The sequence below is a fragment of the Aspergillus brasiliensis genome (assembly GCF_001889945.1).
Source record: "Aspergillus brasiliensis CBS 101740 unplaced genomic scaffold ASPBRscaffold_1, whole genome shotgun sequence".
In the NCBI taxonomy this organism is placed as follows: Eukaryota; Fungi; Ascomycota; class Eurotiomycetes; order Eurotiales; family Aspergillaceae; genus Aspergillus; species Aspergillus brasiliensis.
This window is the reverse complement of record NW_027137442.1, coordinates 2,064,379-2,086,646: the sequence shown is the minus strand read 5'-3', so window position 1 is coordinate 2,086,646 and position 22,268 is coordinate 2,064,379. Positions and strand designations below refer to the sequence as shown.

The 22,268-nt window shown below is 50.4% G+C and overlaps 7 protein-coding genes across 7 annotated transcripts; 2 read left to right on the top strand and 5 right to left on the bottom strand.

Moving 5' to 3' along the window:
• Positions 1 to 62: 62 nt before the first annotated feature.
• ASPBRDRAFT_239923 (putative C6 transcription factor) lies at positions 63 to 2,668 on the bottom strand. The gene is made up of 2 exons (XM_067622034.1): positions 1,078 to 2,668; positions 63 to 1,013 (listed from the first exon to the last, which is right to left on the bottom strand). Exons 1-2 carry the CDS (start codon positions 2,486 to 2,488, stop codon positions 169 to 171), a joined length of 2,256 nt encoding a protein of 751 aa, XP_067484776.1. The 5' UTR covers positions 2,489 to 2,668; the 3' UTR covers positions 63 to 168.
• Positions 2,669 to 3,196: 528 nt separating this feature from the next.
• Positions 3,197 to 6,452, bottom strand: optF (small oligopeptide transporter, OPT family). The gene is made up of 6 exons (XM_067623572.1): positions 6,063 to 6,452; positions 5,559 to 5,747; positions 4,165 to 5,492; positions 3,895 to 4,109; positions 3,571 to 3,840; positions 3,197 to 3,514 (listed from the first exon to the last, which is right to left on the bottom strand). The coding sequence occupies exons 1-6, from the start codon at positions 6,093 to 6,095 to the stop codon at positions 3,315 to 3,317; spliced, it is 2,235 nt and encodes a 744-aa protein (XP_067484775.1). The 5' UTR covers positions 6,096 to 6,452; the 3' UTR covers positions 3,197 to 3,314.
• A 2,851-nt stretch (positions 6,453 to 9,303) lies between these two features.
• fos-1 (sensor histidine kinase/response regulator Fos-1/TcsA) lies at positions 9,304 to 11,559 on the top strand (the record flags this gene model as incomplete). The annotated part of the gene is made up of 1 exon (XM_067620296.1): positions 9,304 to 11,559. The coding sequence occupies one exon, from the start codon at positions 9,304 to 9,306 to the stop codon at positions 11,557 to 11,559; it is 2,256 nt and encodes a 751-aa protein (XP_067484774.1).
• Positions 11,560 to 13,076: 1,517 nt separating this feature from the next.
• On the bottom strand, positions 13,077 to 15,035 carry ASPBRDRAFT_239799 (TLC domain-containing protein). The gene is made up of 3 exons (XM_067622032.1): positions 14,792 to 15,035; positions 13,993 to 14,724; positions 13,077 to 13,924 (listed from the first exon to the last, which is right to left on the bottom strand). Exons 1-3 carry the CDS (start codon positions 14,915 to 14,917, stop codon positions 13,451 to 13,453), a joined length of 1,332 nt encoding a protein of 443 aa, XP_067484773.1. The 5' UTR covers positions 14,918 to 15,035; the 3' UTR covers positions 13,077 to 13,450.
• ASPBRDRAFT_239803 (uncharacterized protein) lies at positions 14,793 to 15,578 on the bottom strand. Its single transcript, XM_067622033.1, has 2 exons — positions 15,158 to 15,578; positions 14,793 to 15,086 (listed from the first exon to the last, which is right to left on the bottom strand). The coding sequence occupies exons 1-2, from the start codon at positions 15,418 to 15,420 to the stop codon at positions 14,981 to 14,983; spliced, it is 369 nt and encodes a 122-aa protein (XP_067484772.1). The 5' UTR covers positions 15,421 to 15,578; the 3' UTR covers positions 14,793 to 14,980.
• A 1,009-nt stretch (positions 15,579 to 16,587) lies between these two features.
• Positions 16,588 to 19,108, top strand: ASPBRDRAFT_141341 (uncharacterized protein). The gene has a single exon (XM_067619179.1). The coding sequence runs from the start codon at positions 16,783 to 16,785 to the stop codon at positions 18,805 to 18,807; it is 2,025 nt and encodes a 674-aa protein (XP_067484771.1). The 5' UTR covers positions 16,588 to 16,782; the 3' UTR covers positions 18,808 to 19,108.
• Positions 19,109 to 19,960: 852 nt separating this feature from the next.
• ASPBRDRAFT_70901 (uncharacterized protein) lies at positions 19,961 to 22,111 on the bottom strand. Its single transcript, XM_067629100.1, has 7 exons — positions 21,973 to 22,111; positions 21,662 to 21,869; positions 21,366 to 21,602; positions 20,988 to 21,316; positions 20,611 to 20,906; positions 20,389 to 20,551; positions 19,961 to 20,309 (listed from the first exon to the last, which is right to left on the bottom strand). Exons 2-7 carry the CDS (start codon positions 21,775 to 21,777, stop codon positions 20,122 to 20,124), a joined length of 1,329 nt encoding a protein of 442 aa, XP_067484770.1. The 5' UTR covers positions 21,778 to 21,869; positions 21,973 to 22,111; the 3' UTR covers positions 19,961 to 20,121.
• Positions 22,112 to 22,268: the final 157 nt, after the last annotated feature.

The following is a 22,268-nucleotide window of genomic DNA, read 5'->3' as shown; positions in this document are numbered from 1 at the left end:
GATGATAATGATGTTGTGGTGGAGTTGATCAAAGATAAGCGTTTGTTGGGGTTTTTGATCTACGGAGTACAGCGGGGTAGCAAGGCGCCTCTTCCATTTCCTCTACACAACAACAGCCATAAGCTCAAATACAAAGGATCACTCCAGCCTTCTCCTCATAAAATCCAATTAAAGGGTATAGTATGTCGCCATCTCCTCCTGAAACCAGTCATAGGAATAGAACAACTGTTCCGCCAGTTGCGGATCGATCATAGGTACCGTCCCCGATCCATTGACCAGGAGAACGTCATCCAGCACCGGCGCCAGGGGCACCGGTGGTGCCATCAAAATGTGCTGCTGCTGCTGCTGCTGCTGTTGTGGTTGTTGTTGCTGATGTTGCTGATGTTCCAGGAGCGGTTGATGCTGAGGCATTGGTGGCTGCGGTGGAGGCGGGGGTGGTTGTGGCTGTTGTTGTTGAAGCTGCTGTTGCTGCTCCTGCTGGTAGGCCAGATGGCTGAAAATCATTGTGCTCTGGTTGCGGAACGTCTCCGCCAGTCGGTCCACCCCCGGACGCCGCTTGCCAAACTCCTCCAGCAGAACAACTACTGCTTGGATGGCCCGTCGCATGCTCTGATCCTCGGGCTTCCACGCGGCACCGCGGCCTTCGCGCACCGACTGGAGATTGTGGTTAAGACACCACAGGATTGTGATGCCGGCAAAGTAGACCTGACTGAGAGTCAACCAGATCCACTTGAGCTTCCCCTGCGAATAGCTGTCCCAGTATGACCGAATGACCTGGATGCTGGCATTACCGCAGCTCACGATGCTCGTTGCATCAGGCGTCGGATTACGCGGACTAGGACGGTACATAAGAAGCAGTGTCGTTGCATATAGATAGTCGTAGTAACTAGTCGAGTACAATAGTGCGGGCGCATACACCGGTGCTTCCTGTCGCCAGTCGTCCAGTTCCTGGCGGAAATGACTGAGCGTGATGGCAACCTCTGTTGGAGGAGGTGGCGGTTGGTTGTTGAATACTGTGACGGTCAGCGGGACTGAAAGTCGACGAGCACTAGGGAAACACCCTGTTGAGATACTTACAGTAGCGGTAAATGCGCGAGAATATCCGACGTAGACGCACCACCTGCAAGGGAATGGTCATGGCACTGGCCCCGGGGGTCTCTGTCCAGTTGTCATTGAACTCCCGCGGCAAGCCTATCGAGATATCCTCGTCTGCAATCCCAAGTGGCCTTCCAAGAGTGCTTGCGATCAGTCGATCGAGGTTGTAGAGACTCCAGAACGCCCGCTTGGCCATCTCCTCTTCTATAACATTCCCTGTTGGACGGGCTTTGTGCAGCCCGAGACTGGTGGCGAGGCGCAGAGTAGTCCCGAGAATGTGCCATACACTGGGGCCCGTGGTCGCAAACATCGTATACACAGCGACGCTCAAAAGGGCCCGAACAGCTGCCAGATCTTCGTTCTGTAAAGCCGACGCCATTGTCTCGTTGCTAACATGGTAGAATTCGGCGGCCTGTGACTCGTCGGCAGATCCGATCAACAAGGCCGTAGCGATGGTGATGTGATACGAATGGTGAATCTCCGGTGCGGGGACCTCCCCCGCATAAATGCGATCGAGTTGGGCCATGAACTCCTCACGATGGAGGAAAGGATATTGGTAACCTAGGCTATCAAAGTATCGCGATGCCACGGATTTCGCCTCTGGCAGCGAGGCGAGCCGCATCACACGAGGCGCGGATGCTACCGGACGGGCGATGGAGGGTCGTCGATGCTCCAACTGGTCGCGAAACAACTCACCTACGTTAGGCAGCTCAGTGCCTACCGCAGTGGAACTAGGAGCAGGGCTACTGGATAGCGCGGTTGCAGTCGTCGTGGGTGTTGAATGCGCTGAACTCCCGCGAGTCATCAGCAGGGCCGGTACCTGGTACCACCAGTCCGGATCGCCCTCGCCATCCAGCGCAGTCCCCGTGGGCCGGTCGGCGACAGAGATGCCTGTTTTGCGACGCAAAAGGTCCTCCAGCCATCTTACCCGGTTTTGTAGATTTTCTAACTGATCTCGAGGAACAGACGCCGCGGCGACCTGGGGACCCGGCGGAGGGATGGTACAGCGGACACCAGCGCGAGTACACGCGGAGCAGTTGGGGTAGCGAAAGTCACATTTCTTCTTCCGTTTCCGACAAAAATCGCACGCTGTGGATACTCGTTTACTGCGAGAAGGAGGCACGTGGGATGGAGAGGATCGCGACGATGAGGCCGGGGGTGGTGGAGGCTGCTGCTGAGACTGTGGGAGCGAAGGTGGTGCTGTTGGGAGTGGCTGTTGCTGGTGAAGCGGCACGGACGGCGGCGGCGGCAGCGACTGCGGAGAAGGGACGGAACTGGGGTGAGCAGGACGCGGCGGAGGAGGAAGAGATGCAGGATGAGAAGAAGGAATCGGTAGGGGATCGAGTCGGAATTTGCCCAGCTGATGCCGAAATTCGGGGTCGCGGTTGGTCATGGTGGTGGAAGGGACGGAGAAAAAGGCCAGGGAAGGCGGCTCGAACCGCAGGCCATACCGGGGGAAGGAATTAATGAGTGGGGGATGATGGGAGGATGGAATTGATGGATGGAGTGATGGGAAGAACTGGGCGACTTGGTTGCAGCCGTAGCTCGTCTTTAGTTTAGGAGCTGCCGGGGGACGGAGAGGGGGGGCGTGCCCACCCGAGGATTGTTTAGACTCCTTAGTGTCTTTAGTGTCGCTCGCTTCCTCTTCTCTTCCCTGCCTGTGAGATTCCGGGGGTCGATTTTGGAGGGAAGAGAAAGAGAAGGTGGGAAGGAAAAAGGTTTATTAGTCTATTCTCTCTTCCCCTCAGCCTCAGATGGTCGATCAATCCTTGTTAGCGAGACTCTCCCTCCCTCCAAACTCTAATGATTGCACAACAACTGCTGCAATGCGGACTCGCCAAAGTTCTCATGCGGGAAATTGCAGTCATAGTTTGCTTGCTTCTTCGGCGGATTCGAGACAGAACTCAAGTAGGATATCAACACCGCCGCCTGGACCCCCCCGATCCCTGAACCTTAACCCCATCCACATCAAGGTTTCCCTGGTTAGAAATTCTCTACACGAAGGACAGCGAAAGGCAAACCAAGGCTCGGGAATGACGCCGGTTCACCTCTTCATCCCCCTACATTTCCTACTCACCAACACCTCGCACATGGTTTCCTTTCACGGAGACAATGAGATTTGATACATTTATTTTAGATTTATGATTACGACAGGTTATATATAGACCCGAAATTAATTCCTTGTCAAAATCAACCAAAACGCCCCAAGCCCTCATGTGTCATTGCCAGGTCCCCTTTGCAGGTCCAAAATACCCCGAGTCTGGAAGTTTGTTATATGGCACCCCGTGTGCATCAGCGGTATGCTGATACACAGTGTTGCCCCACCACTTCAATGTTCCGGCTGGCAAAATAATGCAGAAGAAGATAATGACGGTCGAGACAGCGACCCCGGAGTCGAGTGCGGCAGAAAGCACATAGTCTACAGCATTTCCGTTAGCAACTTGCTGCAAGGATGGCTGATCAAGGACAACCTACTATATTTCGACCACCAGGCAGGTTTACGCCGTTTGATAAACCCATTGAAGATCACATTGACCAACCACCAGGACGAGAAGTTAATTCCCGTTGCCGGAGGGACAAGGCTCATGGCACCAAATGCAACGGGCCAAGAAAGATAATTGACCTTCTTCCACCGTCGGCCCAGTAGCCATGTGATCACCACAACAACGGGCCCTACGAGGAAGAACCAGAGTAGATTCCCGTACATCTGACCGGGACTGAAGCTTCGATCGGGACCGAGAACACCTAGACAGAGTTTAACGGAAAGCCACGAAGTTTGGTGCGCGGGCCGACACTTACCCCAGATCAATGACGAGGAGTACGTTACCTGGCCATGAGGGCAGGTAAAGCCCCCCTCAGCCTCAGGGGTGCACACCCCACGGATCCGAGTGATCATAAAAACGGTCACACCGCACTGAACAACGGCACCGACCAATGTGGCCATTCCCTGCGCGACAAACAGCGTTCGTGGCGCGATGTGGAGATAGTGCGCCAGTTTCATGTCGGCCACGAATCTAGACATCGGTCAGTTTTTGTTCACCACCAAATGCAGACCATGCGGACACTTACTCAAGTCCCTGCGACACTCCCGCATAGCCGTAGAACTTGAACGCCATGTTTGCAACGGGCCGTCCAAGGAAAGCATAGCCGCCAATAAACTCCGTAATTAAGTTTAACTGGTTGCTAGAGATGTTGGTAATAGCTTTGATGATACCAACGGGGACGATATATATGATGGGTAGCAGGAATGCCAGGAATACCGCCCACACCGGGAGATCCGTATGCCAGACCTCGTTGGCCACTATGCTCAGCGCAAACATTACAACCGTAATGCCGCCAAACCACCACCACGGCACACTCTCATAGCTGTCCATGATCCGGGCATGAACATCTTTCGCGTTTCTACCCTTCCATTGCTCAACCAGATCTTTCCCGTGATACAATGCAACGTGGACAAAGATGCCCGTCAGATTTGCGAAGGCCACGCCATACGTCATGGCATACCCGGCTGGGAGAAACATAGGTGAATAGTTGCGGTACGCCTCCACATTGAATGTTCCGTCTGCGTTCATTACGCGACTCGTATTATAGGGCTTGCCCGTATTGTCAAACGTATCTGGATTCAGGAGAGGAAGGTAGGCCGAATACCAGGTGTTGGTATAATAAATGATCGGGCAGATGATCCAGTAGAAGAGCACAAACGAGCCGATGACGTTCAGACCTGCCCAAAAAGGGACTAAGAGGGGACTTTGGTTGGCATAGACAACTTGCGCCCAGTCGAAGGTCAACAAGGACATGCCCAATCCTGTCTTTTGGCCAAAGAGCTGATTAACCACCACATTGTCCGGGACAATCCAGCAAATAAAACTGAAGGTGCTAAGGGCTGTGAACAGGTAGCCTGGCGCAAAATACCAGATTGCCCCCGCGACAAAGACAATCATAAAGAACCGAAGCCTGCTGATTACCCAGCCATCGGCCATCAGATTCTGGCGCGAGTGCAGGGTCGAAAGCAAAGCAGCGTTCGACAACACTTGGGGCCAGATCATAGTGGCCGGACCCACGAGCCAGCGTGCGGCCATCCCCGCCAGACCAAACCCAAACAGTTGCGTAGTGATCATCAATAAGATCTCGAAGCCTCCATGAGAAGGCATGTCGTAAAACTTAACCATGGCCTCGATCACTTGACTCGCAGCCGCCGACCCGAAAGAGACGTTGGACATAATTGTGATCAGAGCATGCTCTTTAATGTTGAAATGGCGGTCCGGGTTGAACCAGCCCAGGGGCACCCATTGCGCCCAAGCACATCCGACCGGAAATGCCAGGAGCTGTGCGACGAGAGCACTGATAGTCACACTGGGTTGTCTCAGACTAAAGAATTGGTTCAAGCCACTTCCGACCTATAACTGATGAGCGACTTGCTCCTCCGATAATTTGCAGCATCACGGTCGGACGAGACAACATACAATTGTGAATACCATTCCGATCGCCCACATACGAACGGTATTAACTGGGAGATGCCGGTCGTCAACCGGCTTGACGACCGCGCGCACTTCAGGAAATGGGGAGTCATCGGCTTCATAGGGGAGAATGTCCTGAGCGCGAGTGTCGCTAAGGATGCTAGACGCATCACTAGTCCCATTCAACGACGGCTCCTAGACAAGGCACGAAGACGGATCATCAGCATTGCAGATTCCAGGGAAGACATGAGAACCAATGACGATGGATGGTGGATGTGTCAGATGTGTTGATGTCTCACGTAAAAGTAACTAAATGCACAACGCAAGTGGGGAAGTGAATCGGTCGATATAGATTGGGGGGACACCACGTGAGGAAATTCCGGGGAAATTGACAAGCAATCGGACTGATTTAGAATGAGACCAGTCGAGATGAAGAGTGAAGATGTAGATGATAGTAGGGTCGACAATGAATAGTATGTAGAACGACAAGGAAATATGGGTCTAGCCCACCTGGATTGTCGATGACTTCTTTTCATCGGTCATCTTGTCCTGCAGCCCCATCATCCCCTCCTTCACCTCAGAACAACCCCCAATCAATCAAGATGCGCTGGTGGGAGAGAGAGACAAGCTAAAGCGCCTAGAAGCTGGGATGGAACAGCACCCCGGCGAGACCGGCTCGGATGATGCGTAGGATAATCAGCAGATAGGGGGCTCTGGCTGGTCCGGAGAGCGTCGGCCGCAAAGACAGTGGAGTGCGCCGCTGCAGTCAACCAACGACCAGCAAGCTTGTCATCGGCCTGGCCCGACACTAACAAGCACACCAGCTTGCCAAAGACGGTAATTCTGGAGCTGGGCTGTTCAACTGGATGTCTTTGGGTGGATAGAACGCCTAGAGGCTAAGAAGATGAGGATGAAGTTGGGATAAACTCCCCTGCTGGAGTTCTTTCTGGGGCGAGCGAAGGAGGCTTTCCCACTAGGCACTGACGTACCCTCGCACCGCCGAAAAAGAAAGGGGAAAAAGTCTGTTTGGTGCCTCAAAGCCCATCATGGCTGGTTCCAGGCATCCGAGATGGCAATTGCACAATCACAAAGAATCTGGCCACGCCGGCTCCACTCCCTCTCCACCAACTATTGCGGTTATCCAGTGCCACCCGGATCTTGGGTCCTATGAGATGGAACAGATGGTCACCCATACTTTATCTCTATTCTACTCTAAGCATAGGGGATGATCCCGATCAGGATCAAAGTGTGATAGCAATGCCGCTTGCATGAACGCCATTGTCAGATTTGCTCGTCATTGTGGATGTGCACTTGGTGGTCATGGCGGAGTTCTGCGCCACCATCGGCTGCAGTTGAGAATTGGCAACAATTCGGCATATAAAAAAGCCCTTGTCTCATGTAAGACACGACAAAGTCAAAGTCTTTTCGGTATATTTGTGACACTGTACTACCACAGAGTCACTCCTCTGTACAATTTTCAGTAGTGAAGACCAGGCAACCCGCAAACCGAGAGCCGTTCTCTAGACGGAGGTCTCTCGGTCCGAGGTTCGTCCATGCGACACTGACCCTGTACACCGTTTCTTCAAATGGAGCAGTGGGTGCGAACACGCTCCAAATTCCAGGCAGATTTGGTGGTCCAGAGCTTATAGAAATGATCTGAACTGGCATTTTGCGGAGTCTGGACTTAGACAGTAACAATGCGATAGAATTATGTACTGTGTACCGTGTCGTGAGTACTCTTCGAGGGCTCGGTTTCTTACTGCTTGTCGCCACTGAGCGCACCGAAGGTTAAAAAAGGGCATGGAATGACATCATGGTACGTTGACAATCTGACATTTGCCTGCGATGTATAACTACACGATGACATTGAGCTACTGTTAGTGTGTGTTGTGAGCCCATAAAGCCTGATCGAAGATTCAGATGGGGAACTGGGTCGGTCGTGTGTCACCTCTGGATCACCACCCAAAGCATCGTCGCTAGGTCTGGACAATGCTATCTATACTACACAGCACAGTACTATAATAAAAGCCACCGGGATTTGGTCGGGGATTGCAATCTCTGTCAGTGATTGGCAGTTAATGGGGTAAGGGGCCAAGGTTCAAGGTAGGGGACGATAAGGATGGTGAAACCTGCTATAGCGACTGATCCAGAGACAGTAAGATCGGGCACTGGAGGTCGACCATCAGGACATAATCTCAGTGCCATGCATGCCTGCTCTGCATGCATGCAGCAACCTCCGTATTCTGAGTAGGCGAAACCAGTACGGTGTACTTTTTCCTCTGCATTTTCTGCCTTCTATCTGCGGATCTTCCCGATCGCTGATCCCGACGCTGGTGCAGCAGCCACTGAACCTGAACCCAAGGGAGTGTAGTTATCTACAGAGTAGGTGAGTCTGACATAGATTAAAAGGCGCCCGGCTGGGTTGCATGATGACTGAACTAGTGAGATTAAAAGAGAATGCTTATTTCATAAGTTCTTCTATTAAGGAAGTTCTGCACGATTCTTTCCGTGCCTATAGATAGTCAACTAAGGCCTAACTAAAACTGTCGAACATAACTAGTAGTTTACCAAGTAAGAAGTAACTAACTAGTTAGACTGTATTGATTAGTTATTCCATTCTTCCGACCGATGACATATCTACTCATTCTGTCTACTTGCCAAACGCCACACTGCAAGGGGAAGTTCAGCCGGAAGTAGTTTGTAGTCCGTGGCCCGTGTATCTCCCCATACTGGGCAGTCTATTTGATCGACTGGAACTATCGTGGGTTTAGCGGTCTGCTGCGAACTTGAGATTCTCGCAGGTTCCCTTCCCGCTTCCCAAAAACATCTCAAACATCTTTAACTAGTCAACTAGTCGATCAACTCCGGCAGATGGTATGAGGTCAGCACCAAAAGAAAATTAAAAAAATAATAATTCAGAAAAGCAAAAGTACACCAACAATGCGCCTAGTGGAAGCAAAAAACAAAGCTAAGAACGGGCGCTGCCTTGGTCAAGACCCAGGCATTCCAGACCCTGAAACCGGAATCTGAACGAGCGCAGAATTTTCCTTCGTCTCTAAACCTTCTGGTCTTGCTTGTTGTATCTCTCTCTGTCTCTTTCTCTCACTCTGTCCTCACCGAAGATGGGGACCGAAATTAAAGAGAAGAATGAGGCGTATCCCCGGGAAAGGCACAAGGGGAGACGGGCATTTTTCCCAGCTTTTTTATTTTTTGGTTGTGAATTACAGTTTCAAGTCAGCCTCTCCCATTCTTCTTCACTTCTGGGCTCCTCTTTTTGCTGCTGCTAAAAGGATCCACGGGCTGGCGGCTGATCGCAGCGGCCAGTGAGAGCACAACTTGCCTTTCCCCCGCGACAACCGGCCCAACCTTCCGTCCACTGGTTGGTCCATCCCATCCTCTGCCTGCTCCCCCGTTGACGTCGATGGTGCGCCTCGTCCCATTCGGTGGGCCTCATGCCCATCTGACACCATCATCCATACAGACTACAGTAAAACCACCACCACCCGCATCCTCTCTGCCTTCTCTCCACCGAGAAAAAAGCCACCAAAACCCATACCATACCATCTCAGTCCTGTCCTCTGTCAACTGCTATTCTCGCTATCCTTACCTTTCCACATCTTCCGGATTCATCACTCTTTCGTTTACTTCTCCCCATTAACTAGTTACATCTTTTCCCTCACTCTTCCCCCTCCTCCTCCCCTCCCCTCCCCTCCATTCCCCTCTATTTCTCTCTACTTTTCTCGAACAATCCATGCCCTTTTCCCACCTGACCGGATCTAATGTTGCAAGATCCCTCTCCCCGCCGTCTCAAGATCGCCTGAAGCAACAATCTTTGTTGCCAAATGTGGGGGCCATGGATCTCAACAAGCGCCTGTTCCATCTCGATATCGAGAATAAGACCCCAGCTCAACCGCTCAACTTCTCGATGGTAACCACGCCACCGGATGATGAGGACGATGACGAGGTGAATCATCTGAAGCTCAAGGTCGAGCCGCAACAAGCTCCACAAAGCCCTGGCAAGCCGCATCACCGTGAAAAGAGCATGCCCGATACAGATGCACAACAGCCTCCAGCGGCTCTAGGTCGAATCTATCGCTATACCCCGATTCCCAGCGTCATTCTTGATCCCTCGCTACATGTCGTGGAGGTGTCGGACTCCCACGTGGCGTTTGCCGAGCTCTCAAGGGAGCTGTTGCTCGGCCGGTTCATCTGTGACATCTGTCCACGCATACTACCGTCTCTAGATATTGCTATTCTTTTTGGCGCACTACGCGCCGCCATCACGACGCAGGACGTCCAATCGATTGACAAAATTTGTATAGATGATTCTAGTGCTTGCTATAGTCTACGCATCACCCCCATCTTTGAACACTCTAATCTGTTATACGTTGTCCTGGAGGCACTTGATATCACCAAGCGTCGGGGTACACCAGTGGCCAAGCTTCATGGGTCTTACTCCAATGAGACTTACAAAGTCTTGCTTGACACGGTCAAGGACTATGCCATCTTCATGCTCGACACACGTGGCCATATTGTAACCTGGAATACGGGAGCAGCCCTGCTTAAAGGGTACTCGGCCAAGGAGATCATCGGACGTCACTTTTCCACCTTCTATAGCCCGGAGGATCGCATAGCGGATAAGCCCGGCAAGGAACTGGAGGTATGTCTTCGGGAGGGCAAACTGGAGGACGAAGGCTGGCGGTACCGCAAGGATGGTTCGCGATTCTGGGCCAACGTGCTGATCACCCCCATGTACGCGCTGGGTCGCCATATTGGCTTCACCAAGGTCACTCGCGACTTGACGGAACGCAATGCCGCCGAAGCCCGCATGATCGCGGCCTTTGAAGAATCGTCGAGGTTGAAGACTGATTTTCTGGCCAACATGAGCCATGAGATTCGAACTCCAATGAACGGCATGCTCTTAGCCCTCGCATCACTGATGGCCACGGACCTGAACGAACAGCAGCGCGAATATTCCTCTATCATCGAAGATTCGACCAACGTTTTGCTCCAAGTCATCAATGACGTTCTCGACTTTTCCAAGTTGTCCTCGGGGTCTTTTACTCTGCAGCCCGATACGTTCAGTGTTGACAATATTACCCACGCGGTCGTGCGCAACTGCAAGGCCGCTCTGAAACCCGGTGTTCAACTCACTAGCTCTATCTCACCTGACTTCCCGTCCCAAATCGAGGGTGACCCGTTACGGTATCGTCAGGTCCTTCAGAACCTCATCAGCAACGCAGTCAAGTTCACCGAAGAGGGCTACGTCAAAGTGAACACCACCTTCTCCAAAGATGTGGAAGATCCCAGTGTATATTACGTCCGGACCGAGGTTGCCGATACGGGAATCGGCGTTCCCGAAGATGCTCTTTGCTCATTGTTCACACCGTTCACGCGCTTCGCCGAGACTGGCTCGAAAAGATATCAGGGAACAGGCCTTGGCTTATCAATCTGCAAAAGTCTGGCCGAACTCATGGACGGGAGTGTCGGATACCGGCCCAATCCGGAGAGACATGGTAGTGTCTTCTGGGTCACGGCCAAGATGCATCGAACGAGCGTGACGCCGCCCGCTAGAATAACTGGCACCCCCGTTCAAGACGTTGGTGATATTGAAAGAAAGATTCATGACATTGCTCCCCACAAGCACGTTCTCTTGGTCGAGGACAACTTGGTCAACCAAATGATGATGCTCAAGCTTCTTCAGAACATGGGCTTTGCGCGGGTTGATACTGCATGGGATGGGGCAGAGGCGGTTCGACTGGTCAAGCAGCAGCCTTTATCCTACAACACAGTGCTCATGGATATCGGCATGCCGGTCCTGGATGGTGTACAGGCTACACAACAGATCCGGCAAATGGGACTAGAGATGCCCATCATTGCGCTCACAGGGAATGTCCTGCCGGGAGATGTCGAGGAATATATGAAGCAGGGGATGAGCGACCATATTGGGAAGCCAATTCATCAGAAACAGTTGATGCGCTTACTCTGGAAGTGGATGGGGACATGATGACATCACGAAGTCACCCTCATTTTCCTCCCCTCAGCAATCCCTGGACTACACGGAAATTGTACCAAATCTGCAATTGCGCGTTATCTAGCTGAAGTTATCTCCAGCAATCTTTGACAGGCAGGACATGCTTCATGCACGCACCTTTCTATTTTCGGACAGCCGACTCAATTCCGACTCCGACCGAACAAGAAACCGAGCAACCCTCGTGTCGCTCTCGCGTTGATTCAACCTGCCAATCACAGTGCGAAGCAGTACACTCTACGGCAGTCGACGTGATGAGCTCAGGTGCTCACGAACAGAGAATCATTCCTGTAAAGTGGACTGGTTCTGACGACTACAATATGCAAGGCCTACGATCTTCTCTTCTCATGACTCTTACGATGGGAACATACTACCTCAGCTATGAATAGAGCACTCGATACCATACCATATTATCTCTCTGTACTGTATTGACTAATCTAGCAAAAGATATCCCTTCGCAGCCAGAAGATTAGCATTGCTGGGCAATGGCTGATGGATCAACCTGGGCACAATGCTTTGGGAATTATTGATTGGTTAAATGAAAAGCGCAGTTGCTATTTGCATTCTAAGTATTGTACTTGTAGAGGAAGCATTCATTGACTGTATAGTAGCTTAATATGTAGCGCTTGGTTGGGCTCATGGATAGTCACTGAACCAGAATACTACTACTACTCTGCATTCTCTTTCCATCACACACACACACACACACGACTGCTACAACCAGCAATACTAGTATCCACCCCCATCCACTCAACACCTCTTTCCTATATGCCAAGTCTTGTTTGTTTGACAAACACTGTATGTATGTATGTTTGATTTGATTTGTGTCATGTTTGTTACATCATGCCTAAGGATGACTCCCTTCCTTCCTTTTGCGGCATTCTATTTGTTTTCTTTTCCATCAAGAATAGCATCTAACCTCCCAATCTACCCCTCAAAGAAAAAAAATAAATACAATAATAATAATCAAATAATTAAATAAATAAATAAATAAATTCAGAAGAAGAAGAAGAAAAACTACCGACAGCGAGGAGAAGAAAGCAGAAGCAGAGGCTATAGGCTAACTAGCAAGTCTCTTTCTCTCTCTCTCTCTCTCTCTCTCTCTCTCTTTCTCTCTTGAATATTACGATGTACCCGGCAACTAACTAACTAACTAGTGGACTAGCTAACTAGTGAGCATCTTGTTCAGTTCCGATGTCACATCTTGGAGAAGGGGGACGTGCGCTGTACGACGGCACTCATTTTTTAGGTGTCGGTTTGAGGGGTAGGTTTAGACACACCTTTTGATTTAGTTGATTATTCTGTATGCAAATGCACAATGTGTGTACATGACTTTTCGGGGGTGGGAGCTGTTCTTTTGAGGGGGGGGTAGTAGTTATGACTGCAAGATAGGTTGGTTCGTCTCAATAATCAGCACAATGATCTATTATTATATTATGTCCATGGCAGGCCCTCGCTGAAATCATGGGTTCACAATGAGAAACAATTCGAAACAATTCGTAGGTTAACTTTATAGTATCCCATCCCACTCCTGGCATGTGCTGCAACCTCGGCCACGCTTTCATATGAATGATAACTAAAATATGAAGGAAATGAAAACAATGAAAAATGAATACATAAGATGCCGAGTAGGACATAAGCACACCGGACAAAAAATGTAATAAACAGTAATAAGGGGGAAAATAAAAGGATGTCAAAGATCCTCTCTTGAACAAGGTTCCAAACAATGCTGTCATAAATGTTCACCCGTTCATACAATATAAACAAACCCCATGAAAAATTCATACAGCCCACATGGGTAAGTGGATTGTGGATTGGAGATACATAGTATATCTCCACAGGAAGGGAGCCAGTCCTGAATCTGTGCTCAGTTCTTGGGGTTGACGGGCTTGCCGTTGACCAGCACCTGAGGCGTCTGGTTCTCCTTGCCACGTGCAGTCACGGTGGTTCCCTCAACGCCGGTAGCAAGGGTGGCGTGGGTGTCCGTGTCCGGCAGTGGGACTTCTTCCTCCTCCTCCGAGTCTTCGTCTTCGCTTCTCTCGTCCTTCTTGATGCTGTTGAAGATGTAGTTCTTCAGGATGCGCAGGATCAGGAAAAGCCAGAAGAGGTTCACGGCTTGCAGACTGGCCAACAGGGCAAAGGTAATGTACTGACTGATCCAGCACTTGTATTGTTGAGTCTCCCAGTTCAGCTCGAAAGGTCCAACCGTACGGAACTCGGTCAGCACAGCCCACAGGATCTGGAGGTTCAGGTAGTGGCGGAGGTAGATCCACATCACCACGAACAGACCGAAGTAAGGGACGGTGACAATCGAATCAAGGTAGTTCAGAGTTTTGGAGGTCTGCGTAGCAACTTAATCAGTATGACAGACAGACAGAAATATGAAAAAGTTGTGATCTGGTCACTCACAGCAAGGAAGAAGTCGGAGATGTCGTGCGTGATGTAGACGGCAATACCCATGTAGGTGAAGTGGAAGCGATAGCTCAGACCGATCAAAGCCAGAGTAATGATGTGGTGTCCCACCAGCTCCTTGAAATCCTTGCGCGGCTTCTCCAACTGCAGCATCAGGACAATCGCCTGCTGAGCCCAGTAACTAGCCTCGAGCAGATAAAACGCCTTGAACAACCCTTCGTGCTCCCGGTGGGGGAACCCTTCGAACATGGCTGTAGTGTTGAAGTACCAAATATCCGACCGGCTCATGACGTACAGACCAAATGGACCGAAGATGCCAAAGTAGATCGCGGTGTACACCTGCTCCATGAAACGAGCAGTCTTGCCCCGGCCCCGAATGCCACAGTATACGGCGAAAGGCCGGATCAGGCGCTGCATCAGGAATTCCCGAGTAAACGACAGAACAATGGTGTAGAACGCAACGAAGGTAATATCCTTGGGGCCCTTTCCATACATGATGGGACCACCGGGGACCTTCGGGGGCTGAGGATAAGACAGGAAAATGGCGCTATGCATGGGATTGGACTCGGTCGGGTTGATGGCGTACAGCGACAGAAGAACGATGAGCATGAGGAGAGGCAGGAGCCAAGTATGCTTGAGGCACACATCCTTAAAGCGACGGAGAAGGGACTTCTTGCGGCGCTTCGTGTGCGGCTTGGAGAGTTTCTCGGCGGATTGATTCTGCAGAACCTGAGGGAGTGAGCGGGGGGAGGAGGAACCCCAGCGAAGTCGACTTCTAGTCGTGAGGGATCCATACCTTGTCCCATTTAGGAGCCTCCGGTTCAATGGGGCTGACTTCGTTCATGGTGGACATGGCGGGAGCGGTGGTGTCTCCCCGAATATCCGCCCCCAGGTTACTCGACTTTCTCCGTACACGAGCCATGATCTATAGTCCGAATATTCGGTTGATGATCGCCGACGATCAAGTAGCCGCTGGTCTCACTCTTTATCGACTAGAGCGAGGGAGGAGGGGGAGAGAGGAGACGGGATAAGATACCGAGCGGAGCGGAATGGGCGAAATGAGGATTAAGAGTCGAACCACGACGATCGATCTAAACAAGCAAGGACCGGACGGGTTCAGTAAAAGAAGAACCGAATGCAAAACCAAGACAGATAGTATTACAAGGAAAAGAAGAAGACGAAGAGCGAATAAATAAAGAAGAAAAGAGATGTGAGAAATTGGAACGGGGAAGGGAAAAAGCCAGGCTGGAAGAGCGACGCCGAGAGGAGAGAGAGTTGAGCGGGTTTGATGTCAGTCGTGCGAGATCCACTTCCTCGGCCAGGGGTTCCCTTCTTCTTCTTTTTTTTCTCTTTCTTTGATTCTCCACCCGCTCTTCTAATCAGCCATGGATGATCGTCAGCTTTTCCGGTCCATCGCCAAACCATCCTTTTCTCATCTTAGCATGCCAACCATAAATATACACTATTTTATGAATGCATTGGCTTCGTATCAACACCCACACACGCACCAGCTGTGTACTGCCTTAATTGGTGAAATCTGGGATGCTTAAAACATCTTTTCTGGTCTGTCACCATTGCCAGGATCTGGGCAACGGAACGAATACGACAGAATTGGGGTCCAGTTTGAGGTTTTGACCCATCGAGGCTACCTTGGATCTGAGGCAAAATTCTGTACTAGCCCCCGATCCCCCGTGCAACTAAAATCTACCTACGTACTAAATAGGGGCCTTTTCAATTCCAGGTTAAGCTGCCACCGCCACACCCTTGCTCCGTGCGGAGGGTCGCATACTCGCCCAAATCCTTTGGCTGGCCCGAATTGGGAGACCTTGCGATGAGTAGCCTGCCATCTCCATTATCCTCGTCAACGGGTTGGTGGGATTGAGGAGGTGTACGTGTCCCCCAGAAAAAGAGGCCACGATGATATACAAAGAACACGGTCCGAGCCTCACTGAGAGTGGCTTGTAAGATACAACACAAGATTGGCAGGTAATGCGACCGCCTCCAGCTGGTCCAGAGCGGATAAATCCTCCGTAATCGAAAGTCTGCGAGAACCATACCAGTTGCAGCATGGCTCGTATAGTCAGTCCTCTCAATTCTGGAGCGTGTTTCCAACGGCGCGGCTATTTACTCTGTAACCAAGCCTCGGATTCGGAGGGAGTAGTAACCAGCCTTGTCGTCGACAGCGAACAGCGAGTTGCATTGTCAGCCTCTGGTCGGAAAGCATACCGTAACTAGGAGTATACCGCATCGGCTATACTTAGATCTGCAACTGCAGCTTCAAGTCCTGCAGTCGCATGCCAGACTAGCACCAATATTAGACAAGAGTGGAGATCACCTTTCCCTATCCAAGATGGTAATGAGAAGAGCTCGGTAGCAAGTGACAGGGGGCCCAACCGTCTCTTCCACTCATGCTGGCATCTAACAACGAGATGTAGACAGATAACTACTCTGTAATCCTAGCCTAGACAGTCAGTCAATGATGAAAGTGACCCAGACTTACCTAAAAGCCCTCCCGTTGCTGGGGTAGCCGCGCCGGTGGACGCGTTAAGTGGTTTTTTTGCCCGCGAATCGATCTTGACCGCATCGGTCCAACTTCCATCATGCACGATGTTGCTGCTGCTGCTGCTGATGATGCCTGACATTGACATCTGCCTGCCCCAGAAGATATGAGGATCTTTCCGCCACATTCCTCTTTGCTCGAGCTCAGATGCAGTCAGCCCCAGATTGCTGCTGCACCACTGGAATCCTCACCTTCTTCCCCGACCGACCACCACTGCTGTCTCCCCGATGCCACTCCGTCAACCACCCGCTTCCCCGCTCTCGTTGGAAACAATCTCGCCTTCCCCACCAGACCTCGACTCCGATCCCCTTGTCGCTTCCGACGATGACCTAGATGAGAGTGGCCGGGCTGCTCGGGATCAGCGGATAGAGAAGCTGGCTCAGGCTTATTGCCATGGCACCCCACTCTTCATCTTATCCGCATCACTTCGCGGACCGTTCGACAACGGGTGGGCCAACCCCTGGAAGAAAGATAGGCAAAAGACCGCTGGCCATGTACGGACAGGAGGGAATCAGTTGGACGCTCCAGAAAGGCCTGTCATCCCCGAGACCGTTCCGCAGAAACGGCCCCTGTACCGTGAATCGCTAGGCATATCTCGCTCGAAGTCTGCTGTTCCGCTTTCCGACTCAAGCTATTCCACGAAGAAGAGAGAGACTCAAGATGGGACTATGGGGGAACCGTCGTTCAAACGGCCACGAGACGGTCGCGGTCGGACGTCAAGCTCGAACAACACACCAAAGCCAGCCGTACTGCATAAGAGGATAGTTGAGACAAGTGGACACTCAGACGCGTTGACCCCATTCCAGCATACGGAGCAGAGCTGGTTGAAGAGGGACCGTGCAGAAATCAACTTTCGAAAAGTCGATCCTCCTACATCTCCTACAACTACGATATCGTCTCGACATCGGGAAGGGGGACATTACACAATACAAGTTCCGGGCACAGATTATCGCGTCACTACGAAGAATCTATTCAGAGCACGTCCTGGCTCCCGAGACGAGAGTACCTTTGACAACCATGTCCCGGATAGTGTCAAAGCTCAACTCACCAACAGACCCTCTAAAGTCCGATCGGAGACGGAAGACCACGAAAACTCCATTTGTGTGCTTTCGTCAACTTCTCATTTATCGAAGTTTGAGTTTCGACGTAGGAAGTGTTCCGCTGATCCGGAACACGGCACAAAGTCGCCAGTTCCGATTCAGGCGGACAATGAACAGATCTCACATCAAACGACTGTTGTCGAAGACAGCCGGGTCTCGAGTCAACCCGCACCATTACCTCCAAACCCAACTTCAATGCAGGCCGTTGAAGCCGATATGCATATGCATGAGGATAATACCCACAATCCAAATGTATCCGAGCGTTCTGGTACCGTTGATCACCAAGGAAACTCACAGTCACGGAAGGTATCATCAACCACCACTGCTGAGGGTATCAATATCAGTGATAAATACCCTTCAGCCCAGCGAGTGGCAGTAAATCCAGCACTGGCTGAAAATGTCACCTCACTCCAAACAATTTCCGCGGCAAAGCCCAATTCAGAGTGTGATAACGACACCATTCCCGATTTGCAGTTCAACACACAGGCAGCACTATTGCATGCGCAGAAATCCTTCCAAAATGATCTAGAGAGTCAGGTGCCCAATCAAGGAGAAACTCATAATCAATCTTCGTCACCCGCCAACGACATTACCCCATTCCACCGAATGAACACTAGCAGAATCGGTAAATATCCTCGAGCCAGACATTCAGGAACTGCACATATGCCGATGAGCACACAATGCATCATTGACGCCGTTACACCGTTCACTTTCAGCACAGAAAAGAAAGCCAGGTCCCGATTTATATCCCCTCAGATGCCATCGTCTAGTAGGATAGACCAGGGGACCGCTACTCCTAACACAGGCTCCCCATTGTCCTCTGAACCGGAAGACGAGGATGAAGACGAAGATCCAACCATCCTACCCCTCGGATCCCCTGCCGCCCAACAACAAACCCCAGACGACACCCAACGAGGCAGCGTATTGCCAATGGCTCTGTCGAACTCCCATCCTACCACCGTCCAAGATGGACAAGGTGTCGCCCCTGGTCCAGACAGTTTCAACCTAAGTCAGGCGATTGCCGACGCGGGGAGCTGGTTACAGCAGAGCTTCGAGATCAATCATGAAATCCAGCAGTGCAGGAGCAGCGCCAAGTCAAGACCGTCGTCTTCGGCGGGGCTTAGTCGCTCTGCAGTAACGTTGGATAGGTGAACGAAGGGTTACCATATGCATAGCAGGCGTATTGGTCTTTAGCTTTTCTTTACTTTATTCGTTTAGTATGGTGTATATATTCAAGAGCCTTTTTTTGCTATTTGTTTTTACTACGTCCTGGAACTCTACTAGGTCAGTTCTTCCTCGGCAGTGTGGTATTGTACTTGGGCAGCGCGATTATGATACCTTGTGTATATATATTTTAGATGACTTCATATATGGGGATCATATGCCAGTTCAATTTGTGCATAAACTATATTTGAAATCCAAATACTACACATGCTGCTATTTGACACCTGCCTAACACAGTCTACTATACATAGTTGCAAAACTTTCACACTTTATTGACAGTCTAATGACCATATAAGTTCCTCAATTCTCTGCGACAACCGCATAGTTGTGTGACCGTTACCTCCTTGTGAAGGAGATGGCACCAGCCAGCTCAATGAACACCATACTAGTTTGAATTCCATTTCGTTGATTGTCTCGCGCCCCTATCGACCCGACCAACATGGAGAATGAAGAACTGACCATAACTAAAACCTAATTATCATTCTATCTAGTTCTCCAATTACAGCATTGAGTTACTATTCTCCAGTGTAGCGTCATCTTAGATGTCAAAGGAAACAATGGGCAGTACTAGGATAGATTGCCATATTGTCAGTCATTAAGAAGAGGCTGTCTTTCAATTCCTTGCAACAGAGACAGACAATGCACCCTTTCACTGGACAAATGGTCCGTACCTATAGCGCTGCAAACTTCAAACAAAGATCGGTGGTCTCGCCTCTTGGTTGTGTGTGTGTGTGTCCATGGGCTTGCTGAGGAAAAGCCGAGTGAATAAATCCACCGGTGTCTTGTTTCTCCATTCAAAGCTATAGAGCTTTGACTGTCTGATCACCAGTTTCCGGCAGCCAATATCCTTGCATGTTGTGGAAGTACAGAAGAGATAAGCAGTACAGGAAAGCACTCCTCGTCAGGAAACATGAGTGACCACGGCTGGGGTAGGCGTCTTCTCGGTCAGAAAGTTTCTCCCGCCTAGACTCTGAATAGATTTTTGGTTTGCGTGCACGGTATCGCATGGCAACGACCAGTGCACTGAATCAGAATAGAGAATTGAGTTTCCGCGAGCCTCCTTTCTGTCAGAAGATTGGAGGGCTAGACGGGGATGGTCCTTTCTATTAACGGGCTCTGGATTTGGCTCTAGCACGTAACAAACTTCTCACCAATACAGGTTCCGTCCCGATCAGATGAAAGGGCCACAGATGGTATAGGTACGTATAGAGGCCATGACCACAAAGGATCGATACAAAGATTTTATTTGAACAGACCATGCATCAACCAAGGATCGAACAACAGCTCCTTTGCAGTAGCTCTTTCTTCTGGCAACCAGCAAAGCATGCGCCTGAGGAATCGCAGAAAGTCTTCCTTTTCGCCGTCTTCAAGTCTTTCCTCCAATGTCTCGAGATCATAATCCGGGACTGGAACTGCACCTTTCCATTGGCCTAAGGGAAAATAAGAGCGTTATTACTTCTAGTGCATTCACGCGACATTTTCTGGTCTCAGAGGAGTGTGCATACATACCCTTAGCATCCCAAAACTGGGGCGACCTCTCGCTCCGAGCGAGGAATTGGGAAGGGGGCCTTCCTAGAACAGCTTGCATTTCAGCGAGATGTTGTCCATCATCTAGCCTTCCCTCGTCAATTCGGGCCCTGAAAAGGTGACGGTGTTCAAATAGATCCCAAATCTTCGACTATTGTCAGCTTTCCACCGAAAACCATGAAGCGGTGCTAGCAAGTCTCTTACCACCATCCCGACATTCCAGATGTCAACTTTATTGTCCCACGTCATGTTCAAAATGACTTCCGGTGCGCGATAGATATCCGGCATGATATCACCTTGTTGACTGTCTATTCCCAGTCGACCCTCTCCTAAGTCACAGAGCACAGGGGTGCCAAAGGAGATAGGAAGTGGTCGTGAGACGTAAATTGTACGATCTGGAAGAGATTTCCGGGGTATAGGAGCTTCAATCTCCGCTTCTTCAAAGCTGGATAAAATTGAGGTATCTTTAATACCCAGAAGGATATTATTAGGTTGAATGTCTGCGAAACCAGTTAATCTCGCCCAGGAGCAAGTCTGACCATGAGAACCTAATAGCTCGCGTGAGAAACTAAGTTACTGACCTGTATGTATGACTTGTGCTTCGGTATGAAGGAAATCCAGAGCCGCAAGGATATTTCGCAGAGTAGTCCTCACCATAGAGCTGCTCATGACCTTACCAGGGAGGAGTGGTGTGAGCTGGTCCAGGCTTATCCCCAGTGCCGGATGGACAAGACATGTATGATCTCTATGCCCGTGCGGATTCCGCACCTGAAACGTTTCGATCAGCGGTCGCAGACATGACTGGCCTGCATGTTTGGATTGGATTGATTTTAGGTGATTATACACCTCAATCTCCTGAGAAATGGATGTTGAGTTAATGTAAACTTTAAGTGCTACATAACAATGGCCCCTACTTAGTGAGACAGCGGTTCATGGGGTGATAAATCAGTAGGCCCTACAGTAAATCACGGCATAACCACACAGTCGCAGTGGAACCATAGCCAAGCTTTCCGACCACCTGATATCGATGATTGAAAACTTCACCAATACGGACTGGATAGAACTTATCCGGCTTATAACTTGGAATTGTCTCTTCCTCAACTAGGAAAGAAGGCTCGATGTTCTCCCATCCCGAACAAGGAAAGACTCGGGGTTGTGAGCGGGACCGAAGATGATATATAGTGCGTGCGCATGGCCTTGAATATGAGAAGTTGGGCGATACCCGTGCAATTGATGAAGGCCGTGATATACTAACAGATGAATGGAACTTTTGTTATAGCCTGTAGAGGTGCCGCCTTGCTTCCATGGTGGGTTGATGGGCAAGTTGGGTCGATTGGCTTTATGGATTTGTTTTGGCCGAATCCGGAACATGTCACATGCTTCATTGACTACTGATCACCAATTGTCCTCAACGGTACCATAGGTTTACCTACAGCGTGTCTGGATTGTCTTCAATTCTAGATCTGCCTTTATTTCAGCGCAGTACATTAACCAGCTGTGTGATAACAGGTTCGTACCAGTCAAGGTGTTCTAGTAGTGGATCATTTCTTCAGGGAGGAAACGTACCTAGAAACCGGTAACTTAGTTACTAGTTGTGGTGGTGGGTTTCGGTGTATGGGGATTTTGTCTTAATTCTCCATCGGTAAAGGTTGCTTCCACAAGCCTAAGCCGTATTCTATTTATGGTGCCAGAAAGCACTCGCGACTTCTATTAGACATGCTAAATTCTCTCGAGGAACTCCTATACTCTTGAAGTCGCAATATCTGATGACGTCGGGTAGCCCAGGGACACTAAGGCGGCGCTAGTGCGGCGGAGTTCCATCCACTGTCAGCATCCGCCGAACTGTCACCGCAGCTTGCTTC

What these genes read in the sequence shown, in the direction of transcription:
- ASPBRDRAFT_239803 (XM_067622033.1), bottom strand. Translation starts at nt 15,420, where the DNA reads ATGGTTTGGCGATGGACCGGAAAAGCTGACGATCATCCATGGCTGATT. An exon ending in TTCGTCTTCTTCTTTTCCTT is followed by an intron (nt 15,087 to 15,157) that starts GTAATACTATCT and finishes TTGCTTGTTTAG; the next exon opens with ATCGATCGTCGTGGTTCGAC.
- ASPBRDRAFT_70901 (XM_067629100.1), bottom strand. Translation starts at nt 21,777, where the DNA reads ATGTTCCGGATTCGGCCAAAACAAATCCATAAAGCCAATCGACCCAAC. An exon ending in AGCACAAGTCATACATACAG is followed by an intron (nt 20,907 to 20,987) that starts GTCAGTAACTTA and finishes CTGGTTTCGCAG; the next exon opens with ACATTCAACCTAATAATATC. An exon ending in CCAGTTTTGGGATGCTAAGG is followed by an intron (nt 20,310 to 20,388) that starts GTATGTATGCAC and finishes ATTTTCCCTTAG; the next exon opens with GCCAATGGAAAGGTGCAGTT.
- ASPBRDRAFT_239799 (XM_067622032.1), bottom strand. Translation starts at nt 14,917, where the DNA reads ATGGCTCGTGTACGGAGAAAGTCGAGTAACCTGGGGGCGGATATTCGG. An exon ending in AGGCTCCTAAATGGGACAAG is followed by an intron (nt 14,725 to 14,791) that starts GTATGGATCCCT and finishes TCACTCCCTCAG; the next exon opens with GTTCTGCAGAATCAATCCGC. An exon ending in TCTCCGACTTCTTCCTTGCT is followed by an intron (nt 13,925 to 13,992) that starts GTGAGTGACCAG and finishes GTTGCTACGCAG; the next exon opens with ACCTCCAAAACTCTGAACTA.
- ASPBRDRAFT_239923 (XM_067622034.1), bottom strand. Translation starts at nt 2,488, where the DNA reads ATGACCAACCGCGACCCCGAATTTCGGCATCAGCTGGGCAAATTCCGA. An exon ending in CTCGCGCATTTACCGCTACT is followed by an intron (nt 1,014 to 1,077) that starts GTAAGTATCTCA and finishes TGACCGTCACAG; the next exon opens with TATTCAACAACCAACCGCCA.
- optF (XM_067623572.1), bottom strand. Translation starts at nt 6,095, where the DNA reads ATGACCGATGAAAAGAAGTCATCGACAATCCAG. An exon ending in AGAAGTCATCGACAATCCAG is followed by an intron (nt 5,748 to 6,062) that starts GTGGGCTAGACC and finishes TGCCTTGTCTAG; the next exon opens with GAGCCGTCGTTGAATGGGAC. An exon ending in TCGGAATGGTATTCACAATT is followed by an intron (nt 5,493 to 5,558) that starts GTATGTTGTCTC and finishes CATCAGTTATAG; the next exon opens with GTCGGAAGTGGCTTGAACCA.
- ASPBRDRAFT_141341 (XM_067619179.1), top strand. Translation starts at nt 16,783, where the DNA reads ATGCCACTCCGTCAACCACCCGCTTCCCCGCTCTCGTTGGAAACAATC.